Raw genomic sequence first — 16,442 nt, forward strand, 5'->3', positions numbered from 1 at the left:
GAACCCCCACAGCAGAGCGATCTCCTCATTCACAACCTCGCCAAGCTTGCTAGCTAGCCAGTTGTTTCACCCGCGGCACTCGCAATCATGCCCCCAAGCTCCACCATTGCTGGCAGAAAGCTTTTGTTGCTCCCTCCGATGTAATGATACTATTGTGTTTGTGTGCAGAATGCCTGTGGGTGGACTAGCTAGGGGCTATCTGAGTTTGCAAATATTTATACCACTCTGTTTCAGCCTTTGAGGAAAGGAACAAAGTTGAGCACCCGATAGCTTGTAACATGGTCTTGTAAAGGGAAATTCTGCTGCGTTTTTTTTAGCCTGGACACGAGAGCGCGTACAAGGGTTAAAATGGCAATTTCAAAGTAGAATTAGCCCGTGTAAATTAGAGATCATTCGGTTTGAAGAGTTGAGTATACGGCACAAGACAACCCACCGCGGAAGGATTTTAGCATGGCAGAAGGATTAAACTCGCAGCCAATGTGTGAGATCAAATTGCCTCGAGAAATGCGGGCGTGAATTTGGTTATCAGATCGCGACCGAAGAATACCTCAGGCGGCGTACGTGCGCGGCGATTCTCCGCCTCCGCGCCGTCTGGTCCGGCACCGCAAGCCCCACGCCGCGCTGCCGCAGCTGGATGACTGGTACCCGGGCCATGGCCCCAGGCCCCCCACACCGGAGTCCCCGAGTCCCACTCCCACCGGCGCCGCCCTTCGTCCCCGCATCCATGGTCGCGGTAGATTTGGGGAGGAAGATGGGCTCACCTGTTTTTTTTTTCCGGAATTAGTAACTGGCCAATGTTCGCCGAGAAGAAATTGCCGGCGAACGCCCGCATGATTTTGATCCTACGATGTACTTCATCCGTCCCATAATATAAGAACGTTTAACGTTCTTATATAATATAAGAACGTTATGGGACAGAGGGAGTACTAGTTTGGATGACTTTTTTATACACTCAAAATTAAAGGAATATCATGATGGTTCTAAAAAAGACCACCCAGGTACTCCAAATACACTAAAATTGCCAGATAAACCTTCGCAAATGTCATCTCTTGTGGCGAACGTTCGCTAGATATACCAACCCTTTTTTAAGGCTTTGTTCACCTATTTTTTTCTACCAATGGAAATTAGATCTTAACTCACACATCACTGACCCATTTGATTATTTACCTCCCAAAATATGACTTGGCGGCTTGGGTCCATCCGCCAATGAGCCTGAAGTGAGACAATCCTAAAATAAATCATAGAACTCTCAGTAAAGTGTGGCAAATAACGGTAGCAACAAGCGCTAGCCATAGAGAGTCCCAGCCGTTTACGGGAAGGAGCCGGCGGGAGTGAGTAAAAAACTTAACGGATGGTTGGGGCAGGGGTCGCCTTAGTTGTTCATCAGGCCAGGGCTTAGTGGGATGGCCAGGGCCGCGGCCAGCCACCGACCGTGGGGGGCGGAGGCGTGTGATTACTGATTAGGGAAGGGTCGACTGGCGACTGCATGGGGAAGAAGAGAAGGAAGGTTGAAGATGAACAATGTATGATCTGTTTTCGGTCATACAATAAAGATCTAATGATTAACAAAAGTGACGGATACAAGAAACAATTTTTTTCATGTGCCTAATGTATAGGCGCTCCCGGGTGAACGCTTGAAGGCACCAAAACACTAGTAATCCAAAAAGCACATGATGGACCATTAAAGGAGAGAATCTCCAACTCGGCAACTCGGATGGGTAGTCGACATGCTAATCCTTGGGTAGCGAGTGGGCTAATTATTCACGATGAAACTTACTCCAATAAAAGACATCAGTAGTCTACCGTAGATATATGATGTATGTACTGTATCCACTGCTATTTCACCATGAGCAGAGCACCATGGCCTCTGAACATAGGTACGTGCGTTATACTGTATTTGTTATTTTAGTTGCTGCTACTTTGCTGTATTTTAGTAATGATATTATAATGGAAGGTTGTAAGATCATACATTATTTTTTTTGTCAGAAAAGATATGAATTAGAAGTTCATAAGGAACGTCACGACGATTCATTGTGCATTTACATCATTTCTCACTGCGGCTAGTCCCAAGACATACACATTCAGAACAGCGCAATACTTCAGCGTGCCTATCAACCCGCAGCCAACCTGACACTCAGAATACAAGAGAAACCATCAGCGATCCGGCAGAGTTAGTCCAGGTCCAGATCATTTTGTTGCATCTCCTGGATTCCTTATCGGCCCATCTCCACCTCCGCTTTCTGTCATGACTCAATTTCTGATTGCATGCTGTCCAAACTGTGGCAAGATTAACGCTAGTGCTATGCACCTGACGTAAAGAGAAAACTGAGGTGTACATTGGAGGTGCAGCAAAACGTGGCTGAAAGAGAGGTGTGCTTACCATCTGGAGAAGGGCACTGAATGTTGCTGCAACCTCCCACATTGGTTGCCCGGGTCAAGCTCTGGAAGCATCTTTGAAGTTGAGTAAATAAGAAAAGGTTGAGGAGTCAGGAAACAGATCAAGATTAGCCAGAGCAAACCGAAAACCAGACAGAAAAATGCACCCAAAAAAACTTGATTCACCAAAAAAAAAAAACTCATGACTTGCACACACCTATGCTTTGTTTCCTCAATTAGGATCTCCGATTGGCTTTGCAGTGGAGTAGAGCCCGGCAACACCTCAACTTGATAGTTTGAAGGGCTCCAACCTCTTGAGATCCTCGTTTCCTGATTTCAAGTCATTGTCCTAAATGGCATTTCAACGTCTCCTCCGCACAGTACCTGAATGCACAGGAAAAAGATTGCTTAAAATTTGGATTCATACATACAAAATTACATATACATACCCACACACTAGGGGAATCGGGGAAATAGTCCATCTGCTACTGCTAACATATGGAAACTAAACCACACGGTTGCCAACAGGGCTGTTAACGAGGGCCAAAAACGCGTTTCAACATACATAACTGCACTCTCTACATTAGAGATCACAGCTCGAGTTTCTTCCCTTAATCATAAATTCACAATGCTTTTGAAAACGAATTAAAAACTTGTGGTATTCTTTTCTTGAAATGAATAACAGAACTTGTGTCATTCGATAGAAGAGAATCTAAACAGTCAAGTTTGATTGATACTTACACTTTCCAATATTCAGAGTCCACGTATCTCCGTTTAGCTCTGAAACTTTCTCTGTCTACGAAACAGAAACTTTGTACTTACTCCTTGCACTCCGTTGTACAGACTCACAGGTGGAAATTAAAAATTGTGGGCCTGTTCGTGCCTTCTCCACGGCTGTTGTTGCCATATGGTCAGACCTAAACTCTGATAAAAAAATTAGGAAAAAATACATGGATTAGCAGAGCAAGCTCCAAAAATCCATGGCAGGAAAATATAGCTGATCAAAACATTGAATCAAAGCAGAAGGCAGCAGTAGACTTACATTACAGATGAACTGTATCTCCGCCGTTGCCTCATGGTAGGTTGCTGCAACAGCCTCCAAGAAATCCCCATTGCTTTGGCTACAAGGTCAAGCCCGATAGGAAAGCCCCAGATTCACATTACAGAGAACTCTAAATAGCCTGGAATACACCACCCTCAGGCTTTACTCGCACCGCCACACAAACATAACTCATTTCTCCGGAATCCAGATAACTTCGCACTGTTTATTTGCTTTAGCTATCACATCTTCACAAGTGACCCCAGCTCTGCATCAAACGTTAAGTTACCCTTCTGTATCCATGTAAAAACATGTACAAAGAGAATCCAATGGTCCATATTAGAGAATATCGTGGAAATAAGATATCTACTCGATGGTATAAAGCATAACTCATAAAATGCGACAGAGCACACAAATGAAGTATAAACAGACACCAACGGATACATCCTTCGAAATAATTCCGAGGCCATCATGAATATTGCAAAAGCATGTGCAAATATAGACATAAGTAACTAAGAGGAACGAATATTTACTTTTGGGAGTCTCATACCTCTCATTCTTCTGGTTCATAATGTAACGTCACTTCCGGGATGTGAGAAATAAGGTCAGCATCTTCCCCCTGGCACCTCTCGACCAGAATTGGACAGCCCCAAATGTAGAGTTCTTTCAAGACCAGAAGGTTGCGTATGCTTTGAGGCAAAGATGTCAAGTTGGGGCAATTAATGATGTTAAATTCTTGTAGGGAAGTGAATTGTCCCAGCCATTCAGGTAACACAGCTAGTCCTTGGCACTCCTCTATCCAGAGCTCTGTTAAAGAAGTAAGGCCCTTCATGCTTTCTGGCAAAGATGTCAGGTTGGGACAATTGTTGATCGAAAGTTTTGTTAGAGAAGTAAGGTCCTTCATGCTTTCTGGCAAAGATGTCAGGTTGGAGAAGTCGGTGATTCGAATTTCTTGTAGGGAAGTGAGGTGCCCTATCCATTCCGGCAATATGTCACAGCCTTTGCAACCCTCAAGATCTAACACTTCCAGAGCAGTAAGGTTCTTCATGCTTTCTGGAAAAGATGTTATGCTGGGACAATCCCTAATGAAAACACGTTGCAGGGAAATGAGGCACCCCAACCATTTCGGTAGTGACTCCAATTCATTCAATGACTGCAAAGTTAGCTCTTTGAGTGAGGTGAAGCATCTAATAACCTCTGGCAATGCCTTCAAGCCGTTGCAGGACCCAACGGTCAATAATTCAAGCGTGGAGATGTGATGAAGTCTATCCCAATTGTCCGCAGAAAAATTACAGTTGTGTATTTCCATCTGAAAAGGAACAGAAGAAGATGAAAGTTTCCCAAATCCTCCTTCTGGAATAATCTCATCAATATTTTCCAAGTACCAAATGATACTTCTTGGCGGATATGGTAGAAACTTCAATTTTGGGCAGTTCTCAACACTCAAATTGTGCAAATTCGGAATCAAGAACTCTCCGTTTTCTTCACCTGACCTTGTTGTCCACAATTCAGCCAAATTCTCCATCGAATTCAAGTGTATACATCTTAATTTTGTACACGTTCTGCCTAGCCCGAAGAATTCCTTGCCCATTTTGCTGATTTTGGGCATTTTCTCCATAGATATGGTTCTTAAATTTGGTAGAAGCCCAAATGGAGGAAGAGTATCACATGTTCCTAAATCAGAAAGCTTGAGATAGGTTATAGAAGGGAGGTAGGAAGATATGTGAGACATCCATGTAGGGAAATCCTTGCTCATATACCCCTTTAGACAAAAATAATTAAGAGTCCCGGGAGGTACAAGCTTCTCCAACACAGATTTACCCTCGCCTGCCTGTGGTCCCCAGCAAAGAGTTAGTTTTCTCAGATCTGATTTGTCACGCAACTTTGCTCTCTCTGCGTCTAGATGACTGACATTCTGAAGTTTTTGAACACGCATCTCATAACAAGTCAATTGTGCAAGTTCCACTATACTGCAATATCCATTATTTTCTATCTGATGTACATCATGCTCTATTATTTCTGGAAAAATGAGATGTTTTTTAATTTCCTTAACGCTGTCCACAACTTCAGATGGTCCACCCATGGCCTCAAGTTGAGTGAGACTTGCCATGTTAGCAATGTTATCCGGCAACAAAGTGAGATACATGGTAGAAGAGATGTCCAATGATTGAAGCTTGAGGTCACCGAATGAGGTTGGGAGGTTAACAAGCCTCATACAGTATGACAAATTGAGACACCTCAGCTTAGACAGCTTGCAAAATGACTCGGGCAGTACTTGCAGCTTGCAACAACTTGTTAGGTTCAAAGAGTCAAGCTCAAAAAGGTGACCAAAACATTCAGGGAGCTCCATGAGCTCATGGCAGTCAGAAAGATCTAAGAATTTCAGATCAATAAGTTGGCAAAATGATTCTGGCAGCAATGAAACCTTGTAGCAATCAGAAAGGCTCAAGAACCCAAGCCTTTGAAGGTTGCCAAAATCTTCTGGCAGGTTTTCTAGCTCATGGCAATTTGATAAGTTCATATGCTCTAAAGATTCAAGTGTAAGATTGTCAGGTAGATTGGTTATCTTGGAACAACCTGACAAGTTTAGGAATATGAGTTTCAAAAGGGTGCCAAATTTATGAGGGAGTTTCGGAATGGCACGACACTCTGACATATCTAGGTGTTCTAAACATGTCAGCTGGCAGATGGATTCAGGCAACTCTTGGAGCATGAAACACCCTGATAAGTTTAGGAATATGAGTTGTACAAGGCTACCAAATTTATCAGGGAGATTTTGAATGGCACAACACTGTGACATATCTAGCTGTTGTAAACATGTCAGCTGCCAGATGGATTCAGGCAACTCTTGGAGAATGACACACCCTGACAAGTCTAGAAATATGAGTTGTAGAAGGCTACCAAATTTATCAGGGAGATTTTGAATGACACAACACTCTGAGATATCTAGGTGTTCTAAACATGCCAGCTCACAGATGGATTCAGGCAAAACTTGGAGGACGGAACACCCAGACAAGTTGAGGAAAGAGAGTTTAGAGAGCTTACCCAATGAGGTAGGTAGCTTATCAAGGCTTCTATTACCCGATAGGTCCATATAACGAAGTTTGTGGAGACTACAGATATTGTCAGGCAAGGTTTCAAGTGAGCAGTTGGACATAATAAGAGTTTCCATATTCTGAAGTGTACACACAGACTTAGGAAGTGAAGAAACCGGCAATCCGGTGGCATCAAGATACCTAAGTAGCTTCAGGTTTTTGATGGAACGTGGCAGCATAATGTTGCTTAACGTAGATTGCCCTTCAGAGAGTTGCCGTGCTGAACATGCTAGGTCCAAGACACGCATGTATTTTGATCGAGAACATGCTAGGTCCAAGACACGCATGTATTTTGATCGAGATATTTTCTGTGCTGCACATGCTAGGTCCAAGACACGCATGTACTTGGAACCAGAAAATGCATCTGGAGGAAGTTGCCATTCATGCAAATCTTTAATGTGGAGGGATCTAAGTTTTTTTGGCAGACAATCGAAAACCTTGGATTGATTCTGGTACTGTATCAACTCTGCATGTCGGCAATGAATTTCCTTTTTCCAACTCCTTGGCCCAGTACCACGAGCATCGAGAACAAGGAATTCATCAGCAGCAATTATTAAAGCAAGATCATGTACCAAATCATGCATGATAAGCTTCTGACAAGCCTTGGCACGTATTGGACTTAGAATATCCTGCAGAAGTAACTAATATCAAACCTGTTGTACAATAAAGGCAAAACTCATTGCATAGATTAAGTATGTATAGCTACCAAGTGACTAAAATCCGTATGCAACAATCACTCAGTTGTATGTTCATATCAATATAGTACCTACAATCATGTGCAAACGAGTAAGTAAATGTTTTGGATATCGACATGCGTTTTGAGACAGCGCTTTACCTATTTTTCCATGTGAAATGTATAGCAAGATAAAATGGGGTAAAAACAATCACAACTAGAGGTTAAAAAGATCCTAAATTCTAAAAAGTGCAGTTGTGCCCGATTGCTGTGCCGAGCGCACACGTCTCTGCGGCGTTCGATCGCGATCGCCAGCCCTAGGTGCCACGTGGTCGGATCGCGACGACGCGCTCAGGTGTTGCCCGGTCGGTTCCAGGCCCGTTGTGTGCGAGCGGCGGTGCCAGGGCCCACCACTACTCTCCTACTCTCTCGTCGGTGAATCCGCGGCCGAATCCGCAGGGCCGTGCGGCGACCTTGGACGTGCGCCATTTTTGGAGGAGAAGTGGAGGAGAGCCAGTGTCGTGGAGCTGGAGCAGCAGCACTACTGCCTCCTAGACCCCCTTTTCTTTTCTCATATCAGATCCATGCGAGCATGGGAAATAGCAGAGGAACACGCCGGCGTTGACGCCCGGGGAGTCGGAGGGGAGGCGGACCTATCGGTGGAGCGCGGCGAGTAGCGGATCCGGTCGGCCGTGGGGCTGGAGTATCGGCGCCACGCTGAAGCCACTTCCTCCTTCCCTTTATCAGAGCTTGAGCGGTGTCGTCGGCATCGTTGTTGATGGTGGCGGTCGTGTTCGTGTTACCTGGGAGGCTGGGACGCCACCACCACGCCGGTGCTGCCGCTGATGGTGGAACTATGCAAGTCGCTGCTGCTCATGGGCCCAGCGTCGTCGGCGCAACTCTCCTACCTTCTGCAACCGGGTCACCTACTCACCTGGCAACGTCGTCTAGTTCAACAACATGGTGATCACCTGAACGCCCATCAAAATTGTTGGCATGTGTTGCGGCTCTCATGGTCCTACTGCCAACGCTAGGTAATTCTACTTGATTACAATTCCAGCGCAACCAAGAATTCATACACTCGTACGGCCATACTGATTCATTTTTCTTCTTTTGACGTGATGCAAGTTCTGTAGTTTTTGGCATGGACCAAAAAATATACTGAAAATTCAGTTTGAAGTTGAACCGACCATTCAGTTTTTAGCATTGTTGGTTTGGTTTTTGTTATACTCTGCCCAATTTCTTCAGCAAATAATGATGTAGTCGTTCGTAAGTTTAGTGCTAGAAGAGTACATGGTTGTGGTGACTGAAGCTATGAGTTCAGTTCCATATGATAATTGCTCAAAAAAAGTCATTCAGTCGATTGGCTGGTGTAATAGATGTCTCCTTTTGGTAAGTTAACACTGCTCCAACATTGTAAGTATGTATGTTCAGTACATTATCATTCATCCATCATTAAAACTTGTCATTTAGGTTTTCTCAAGACCATAGGAAGAGTTATTGCATCTTTAATTAGTCATTGAATTAGTATCATGTATGAGTGTATGATCATTGACCGCTCAGTACTATTTATTAACATATGAATTTTAGGAAGGGCGCATGATAGTTAGTTGCCCAACACATGATGGTTAGTTGCTAGAGATGTTGGCGCGAGTTGCCCAGAGATCCGCTCCCGATAGTGCAGGTTTTTATTTCGCTCCAATTTGTCAAAGGCATTATAGTTAGTTGCTAGAGATGCTAGCACGAGTTGCCCATAGATATTTTTAGCAACAAATTGATTTAATTTGCACAAAATTTTATTTCCAATACGATAAGTCACCTACATATGAACAATACACTTGCCTAAATCATCTAAATTTTGTAGATATTTTGTTATTACACTAATTTGATACACTGAAATAGCTTTTCATTTGCTTTAGCAAACAAGCGAACCACCATTTCGGTTGTATCATAATCAATACCCATTAGTAGTTGTGTACATGGTCGGTCCATCTACGCCATCACCTTTGGCAACTCCTTACTCCTTAGCTTTCACCCCATCGCCGTTAATCCGTTGTTGCGGTCACATGCAAAGTTGCCTAAAGAACAATCATGAGTTGTCTGATACAATATGAAAGTTGCCTAAAACAACAATCACTAGTTACCAGGGACAAAGAGCACAATTGCTTGGCTCGTAACTTCACACCAGTTTTGTTGTCTAGGAGGGATAGATGCAATGTTGTCTAAATGACATCCATTAGTTGCCCACAACAAGTGGTAAGTTGCCTAGAGTTGGCAACTTCAAACCACTTTTTTTGTTAAAGAGGCTTACGACACTTTCAAAGCAACTTTCTTGCTACATGAGGCAAATTTATGGTCCATAGAAGCAAGCTCATTGCATCGCACCCTCTTCGGTCCTCGCCGTGTTGGCGCTCGCCAGTCACGCTCCATGTCGACGCCAGGCCGGCGATGACAGAGGGAAGCGAGCAAAGTTGTGGTGCTCGCAGACATTATAGATGTGACAGATGGCGCACATCATGATTTCGTCGTCATGGATGATGCAAAGAAGTTGGATCGACCAAAACTTGCCCAACATTTACTAGGTAGTTGCCTCGAGATACTATCGGCTTTTCCATCGTGGGCGCGGTTTGCGAGAGATGTAGACCGAGTTGCCAGAGATTTGGGAGTGAGTTGCATATTGTCCATGCTCGATTGTCTTTCATTGCTAATTTCTTTGTCAAATACTATGACTGATAAGTTGCTTTGACATTTCTAATTAGTTGCCCACCGATGACTCTCGGTTGCATATCTTCAATAACTAGTTGCATACCGGTTAAAATTGCACAATGTAGTAAAAAAGTGGCCTCCCTGCGGGACCAAAGTTGCCTATCATGACGAGAAAAAAATTCGTCTAAAGCAACTTCATATGCAACGCTAGACAAGTTGATGGTCATGACAACCAACTAATACGAGTATTGAGTCGACAGGTAGTCATGAGAGGCAACCTGGCAACAAGGTGCTTTATGTAGCACCAAAGTTGATAGGTAGTTATGGTAGGCAACTTGGTAGTCATCGTAGCCAACTTAAAATAACATTCTGGGATGATAGGAGACCATAATACACAATCTAAGCAAAAGTTGCTTACTATAGTACACAAGTTGCCTTTCCATGGCACCAAAGTTGCTTGAGATTTTCTTCAAAAGCAACTTCATAGGTGACCCTAGGCAACTTAACGGTCATGATAGCCAACTTTATGACAACATTGAGTTGATAGGTAGTCATGATAGACAACTCAACAACAATGTTTTTTAGGTACCGTCAAAGTTGATAGGTGATCATGATAGGCAAGTTACAAGTGATGCGGTAACTTGGTAGTCATCGTAGTCAACTCAAAAGAACATCAAGATAATAGGTGAACATGATACACAACCTAACCTAAAGTTGCCTTCTGTAGTATAAAAAGTTGCCTCTCCGTGGCATCAAAGTTGACAAAGAAAAAAGTTCATCAAAAGCAACTTCATAGGTGATGCTAGGCAACTTGACGAGCATGATAGCCAACTTTATAACACCATTGAGTCGATAGGTAATCATGATAAACAACTTGACAACAAGGTTTTTCATGTAGCATCAAAGTTGATAGGTAATCATGGCAGGCAACTTACATGTGATGCTAGGCAACTTGATAATCATGGTAGCCAACTTAAAAGACCATCAGGATGATAGTGACCATGATACACGAGTCTAACCAAAAGTTGCCTATTGTAGTATAAAAAGTTGCCTCTCTGTAGCACCAAAGTTGCCTAAGAAAAAAAAGTTTGCTGAAAGTAACTTCGTAGGTGACGCTAGACAACTTGACGGACATAATAGTCAACTTTATAACATCTTTGAGTTCATATGTAGTCCTAATAGACAACCTGACAACACGATTTTTTCGTCTAGCATCAAAGTTGATAGGTATTCATGGTAGGCAACTTACAAGTGATGCTAGGCAATTTGGTAGTCGTCGTAGCCAACTCAAAAAAACATCGGGATAATAGGTGACCATAATACGCAGCCTAATCGAAAGTTGCCTACTCTAGTATAAAAAGTTGCCTCTCTATGGCACCAAAGTTGCCTAAGAAAAAAAAATCGTCGAAACATACCCATATGGGATCTAGTTTCGAAGAGCTTAGCGTTGGAGACCTAATGGTGAAAATGGATCTTAATTTCGATGCTTAGTTCAAAAGTTATGACTTTTTGAAATTTTTGAACGCACAAAATAATTGCACATGGGACAATATCTTTTTTTTTAAAATTGATTTTGCACCATATCATTTGGACAAAAACTTATCTTTTGTGACTGTGTGCTCAGGAACACCAGGGAGCACATGTGTGCTCCCTAGACACGTCCTAAAAAGATAAAGAAACTCCTTTTTAATCATAATATAATGCATTTTTAATTTTAATTTTCAGGATGGAAAGTAAACGGTTTTTGGTTTAAATTCTTACTTGACCAAGAGTTTAAACTGAATACCCCATGCTCTTTCCCTTAAGAATGTGTAACTAAATTCTAACTCTTGCAAGAAAATGAGGGGTCCCTAAATATGGGAGTATATGATTGATTCCATATCAAATTTAAAAAACATATAACTAGTTAATAAACAAGGCATCAATAATCGAACATAAATGATACGTAGTGTTGGATAAACTAACCGTAGGATGTCCTGAAATTTGAAGAAAGGACATCCCAAGAAGGTAGTTGATGCAGTTTTCACCATCATGTTCTGAATAAATGTATCCAAGAGCATACCATTGCTGGATCAGACGGTTGGTGTCTATAAGGAAGCCCTTGGGAAATGCCACCAAATATGCAAAACAAATTTTGAACTCCCGCTTCATGTAGTAATAGCTCAACTTGAGGGACTCTAATGTGTCATTTTGACATGTGCCTCTGAAACCCACATCAGCCATCTTCAGTTTTATATCTTGCCATGCCTTGTTGGACCTATTCTCTGACATTACATGCCCAAATGCATTTACCACTAGAGGTACACCTCCACATTTACTTGCTATTTCATATCCGATTTTTTCCAAGTGAGTCTGGTCATCATCAGACCTAAATGCTCTTATCTTTATTAATTCCCAGCAGTCATCTGTTGACAGAAAACCCAAATTGATTTGGTCACACTCCTGCACAGGGAGAATTACCCTCTGATGTGCAAGAACACCAGTCTTCATTTTGTTCACTACGGTTTGGTTACGTGTAGTAACTATAATCCTGCTACCACTAGAGCCATGTTGTAACATCAGCTTCAGCTTTTCCAGGTTATCTCCCCCTTCTTCCCAGAAATCATCCAAAACAATCAGGTACTTTTTATCAGCAAGTTTGTCTTCAAGACAATCCTGTAGATACTGCAAAGTATCGTTGTTAAGGTTGATATTGGCATCTATGCTTTTGATGATGGCCCTCGTAATTTGGAGTAAATCAAACTTTTCAGATACATGAACCCAGGCTCGGACGTCGAAGATGTCTACCCTCTTGTCTGCAAAAACTGATTGGGCCAATGTTGTCTTCCCTATACCACCAAGCCCCACAATTGGAATGATAGAGATATGCACATTAGCTTCACTTCTCAATATCAGGTTTACTAATTTATCCTTCTCTACACTCCTCCCTTGCATTCTAGTTGACGTGCCTCTATCGCTGCTGGGTGCAAAACTCTCATTTTTTCTGCTTCTTTCTACCTTCTCTTGAGGAACCAGTTTGAACTCCCTGCCGTAATTTTCTATTTCTTCTATTCTCTTCCTCACATCCAGCAAATTGTGGGGTCTGGTTATCCACCGGTAGGCTGGATTGTCCCAGGAAAAGAATGCCTTGAGCTGTAAATAAAAATCCCATTAGTTAAAAGTGAAGGTAAAACAGGGATATACAAGTTGTAATTACAGTTTACAACTGAAGAAAAAGAAGTGCAACAGCAGCAGCCAAAGCCTCGAACAGATTACACTGATGGAGAGTCTGACGCAAAGGAGAAGTGTGGCGACGCTACCACAGAAACAGATCATCAAGTAACAGAGTACAGTATTTCGAAAAGAAAGTTACATAGTACCGTACCAAACAAGCTTAATCATTAATCATTAGGTGGAGGAAACTCTCCCCCCTGGTGATTTTTTCCTAAAACAAGCTTAATCAAGTACAACACTGAGTTGTACAAACAAACAACAATTCTACAAAAATATTTAAAAACATAAGGATGACTACCCCAAAGAGAAATCGAAGGGGAATAACGGGGCTCCAGCTGTGAGTTTTGGACGTCAGAAATCGGTCTTGTCCAAAATGACAAGACTAATTATTGAAGAAAGATTTTCCCTTGGATCACACGATAGGGGTAAGATAGTGGCCGTACCTTTGCTTCGTTATTCTTAGTATCCAAGTCGTCCAGCAGGTCCTCAACGTCGTAGGCAACGGATTTTAACTTCAAGAGCCACCGCCCAACTTTTTTTCCAACATCTCCTCCTTGGCTCACCTTATTGTCAGCATCATGCATCACAGCCTCCAGATCTTTCATTTTATCCACCATTTTATCCACATCACCTTTAAACTTCCACTGCAGAGCGATCTCATCCCCTGCGATTTTGATTAGCCTGCTAGTGACTTGCTTCACCACGGCACTCGCAATCATGTCCCCAACACCTACCATGGCTTCAAGCTCTTGCTCTCGATCTCCCACACAAGAGTATGCTGTGTTTGTGAAAGAGCAGCAAAGGCAAGGAGCGCTATGCTTGTGGACTCTACAATATAAAGAATAAAATATTGTTATTTTTTGAATCGTTATTAGGTAGCCAGAGCCAATAATGATGCAATTGCTCTGTGGGTTGGACAAGTAAGCCATCAATGGGGTCAAGTCAGACAATCGTTAATTAAGAAATAACAGAAAGCTGTTTGAGCCAATAATCCGACCAGATGAGGACCATGAACTGTAACGATATGTATAGTATTTTTTCTATTACCACCACTATATGGTTAGATTCAACTACTACATCTCGTCTGGTAGTACTTTATTACACATACAATATGGTTAGATTCAACTACTAACTAACTTTGTAAAGCCTACCCACCATCCATTTTTAATTAAAGCCTTAATTCACCTAACTTTTTTGTCTTGTGGTACTCAAGTCCTTTTTTCCCTAACATAAACTAAAGCATGATGCAACTCTTGTCTAACTAGCTTTGCATTCAGCGCCTTTGAAAGACCTAAGTACCCAACAACTCTTGATGCAGTTCACATTGTCAGCAAGAGAGAGAAAAATTAAACTTATATAGATATTGACATTTGGTGACTCAGTCTGCCGTCTAAGTCTCCAAATTCGATATAAGTTCAAAATTTGTATTCATGTGACCAATAATGCAGCTTTTCAAATTTTGATTCTCATATTGTAGAATACATCAGTTAAAGTAAAGCCCATATCTTGCTGACAACAAGGTGACTAGGATGTGTGCTAATTAATAAGACAGGATGCTGAGCAGTAAAGAAATCTGTAATAAACTTGATTTGCAGAAAAAAAAACTAAGGAACTGATGCACAAAAATTGACTACAAACAGGTTGGTGTCTCTTAAATATAATGTGATTCGAGGAATGTAGCCTAGTTTAATAAGCAGCTAATTAATCTAGTAGGGAACTGGGCATGAGCAGGAGCAGATCTAGAGTTTACCTTGCATGGAGGACCTGGTAGGGGAGTTGGTCGGCGGCAGCGGCGGATAAAGTAGTGACCCGCGGCGTACCACCTGCAGAGCGGATGGGATGGGGTTGACGGGGGGCTGGGAGCAAGATGAAGTGGGGCGTTTGGGCGGATGAGCAGAAGGAGGGTTATAAGAAGGTGGGCAGGCCGGATGAGCGCAACGAGGGTTGTTGGTATTTTTCTAACCGGTGCCTGGATCCCATCGCGACTCCCGCTTTTTAGTTTTTATTTTACGATGTGTAAGTACATGCAACCTCGAGGTTCGATGGGGAAGCAGCGTGCGTGCCAAAAGTGCGAGGAGTGGTTGTGTTCAAACGTCTGATGTCCATACTACTTTACAGCACAAAAACAAATGGTACTCGGTGTGTCTGCTTTTCATTGTTTTTAGCTTTGTTTTACTCGGAGAAATACACTAAAGTACTAGTACGATCATCTCTCTCACACTCAAAAAATTCCCGACCGGCATGTGCCATGTGCACAGTATTTCCCTTTCCCCTTTCTAACAAAGTACAGACGTAAGCGTTCGTATACACGCGCATACCACTGTTCACCTAACCATCCAATTATAGATTATCTGTGAACGCATATCCCTATGAGCATATCCGAGAGATTGAGCTGGACTTGAACCCTGATGGGCTGGTGATACCACTGTCCACCTAACCATCTAATCACAAGTTGGTTTGCGTATTTTTTTTTCTTTGTGAACCCCGAGTAGTATTTTAATGGAGCCTCTAATGCTAATGTAGTAACCTTTTCTACGGTGGTTCTCTAACGTAGATTTGAATCATTGTAGCTCTCGAGACATGTGCATATGACGGTACCATTGTATTGGACTGGGTCGAGCGGTCTGAGTTGCTGGTATGTTTCTTGCTTGAACTGGAAGCCCACTGGGTAGGTCCACGGAGACACAAGGCCCAATAAAGGCACATGGAAGCCCAAGCCCATATTCTTTTCGGTCCAAGACAATGTCAGTAACATGAGGGTTTGGTTTGTCGTCATAGCTACCCGCAATGAGAATTCCGTCACTCGATTCACGCTGTGAAGGATGACGAACCTCAATCAGTTTACTCAGGAAGCCAACGGCCAGGAGCATAAATGGAGATGTCCAATAGGCATTGGAGTCTAGCATTCATAGGCGTTATCACAGACAATTAAGAGTGTATGTTACCTTCAGTAGTGGGCGCGCATTATTACGTATTAAAGCACATGTAATGTAGTGTATATGGTAAGCCAAGGGGCTATAGCATACTTTATATAAGCCTACCCGGGGCCTGGTTACAGGTTCGAAACCAATATATTCTTGAATCCATACGCAAGATCAGGTCTCCATGAGACAGGACTAGCTTTACCACCACTACTGAGGGGTCTGAACCAGTATACTTATCATGTCACCCACTTGCTGCATGTGAAAAATACCAAGCCTCGTTCTCCAACATCTCTTACTATAATATCTATCCCCACAACAACACTTGCTCTTTAATTTATAAACTGTGTTACTCGTTAACGACCATCTGAGATGCAACCTCGAGATCCGATGGGGAAGTAGCATGCGTGGCAGAGTGT

At 42.6% G+C, this 16,442-nt stretch overlaps 1 protein-coding gene across 6 annotated transcripts; it reads right to left on the minus strand.

The window, feature by feature from the left end:
- Window positions 1-1,990: 1,990 nt before the first annotated feature.
- LOC125545958 (disease resistance protein RGA2-like) lies at window positions 1,991-15,010 on the minus strand. 6 transcript variants are annotated; one of them, XM_048710024.1, is made up of 9 exons: window positions 14,853-15,010; window positions 13,546-13,930; window positions 11,855-13,021; window positions 3,966-7,139; window positions 3,419-3,683; window positions 3,118-3,300; window positions 2,594-2,760; window positions 2,381-2,441; window positions 1,991-2,277 (listed from the first exon to the last, which is right to left on the minus strand). In XM_048710024.1, the coding sequence occupies exons 2-4, from the start codon at window positions 13,837-13,839 to the stop codon at window positions 3,969-3,971; spliced, it is 4,632 nt and encodes a 1,543-aa protein (XP_048565981.1). In that variant the 5' UTR covers window positions 13,840-13,930; window positions 14,853-15,010; the 3' UTR covers window positions 1,991-2,277; window positions 2,381-2,441; window positions 2,594-2,760; window positions 3,118-3,300; window positions 3,419-3,683; window positions 3,966-3,968. The 6 variants fall into 6 exon arrangements, with proteins under 6 accessions (XP_048565981.1, XP_048565979.1, XP_048565975.1 ...); XM_048710022.1 differs by having other exon boundaries at window positions 1,991-2,308; XM_048710018.1 differs by having other exon boundaries at window positions 2,381-2,451.
- Window positions 15,011-16,442: the final 1,432 nt, after the last annotated feature.

The sequence above is a fragment of the Triticum urartu genome, chromosome 3, assembly GCF_003073215.2.
Source record: "Triticum urartu cultivar G1812 chromosome 3, Tu2.1, whole genome shotgun sequence".
Lineage (NCBI taxonomy): Eukaryota > Viridiplantae > Streptophyta > Magnoliopsida > Poales > Poaceae > Triticum > Triticum urartu.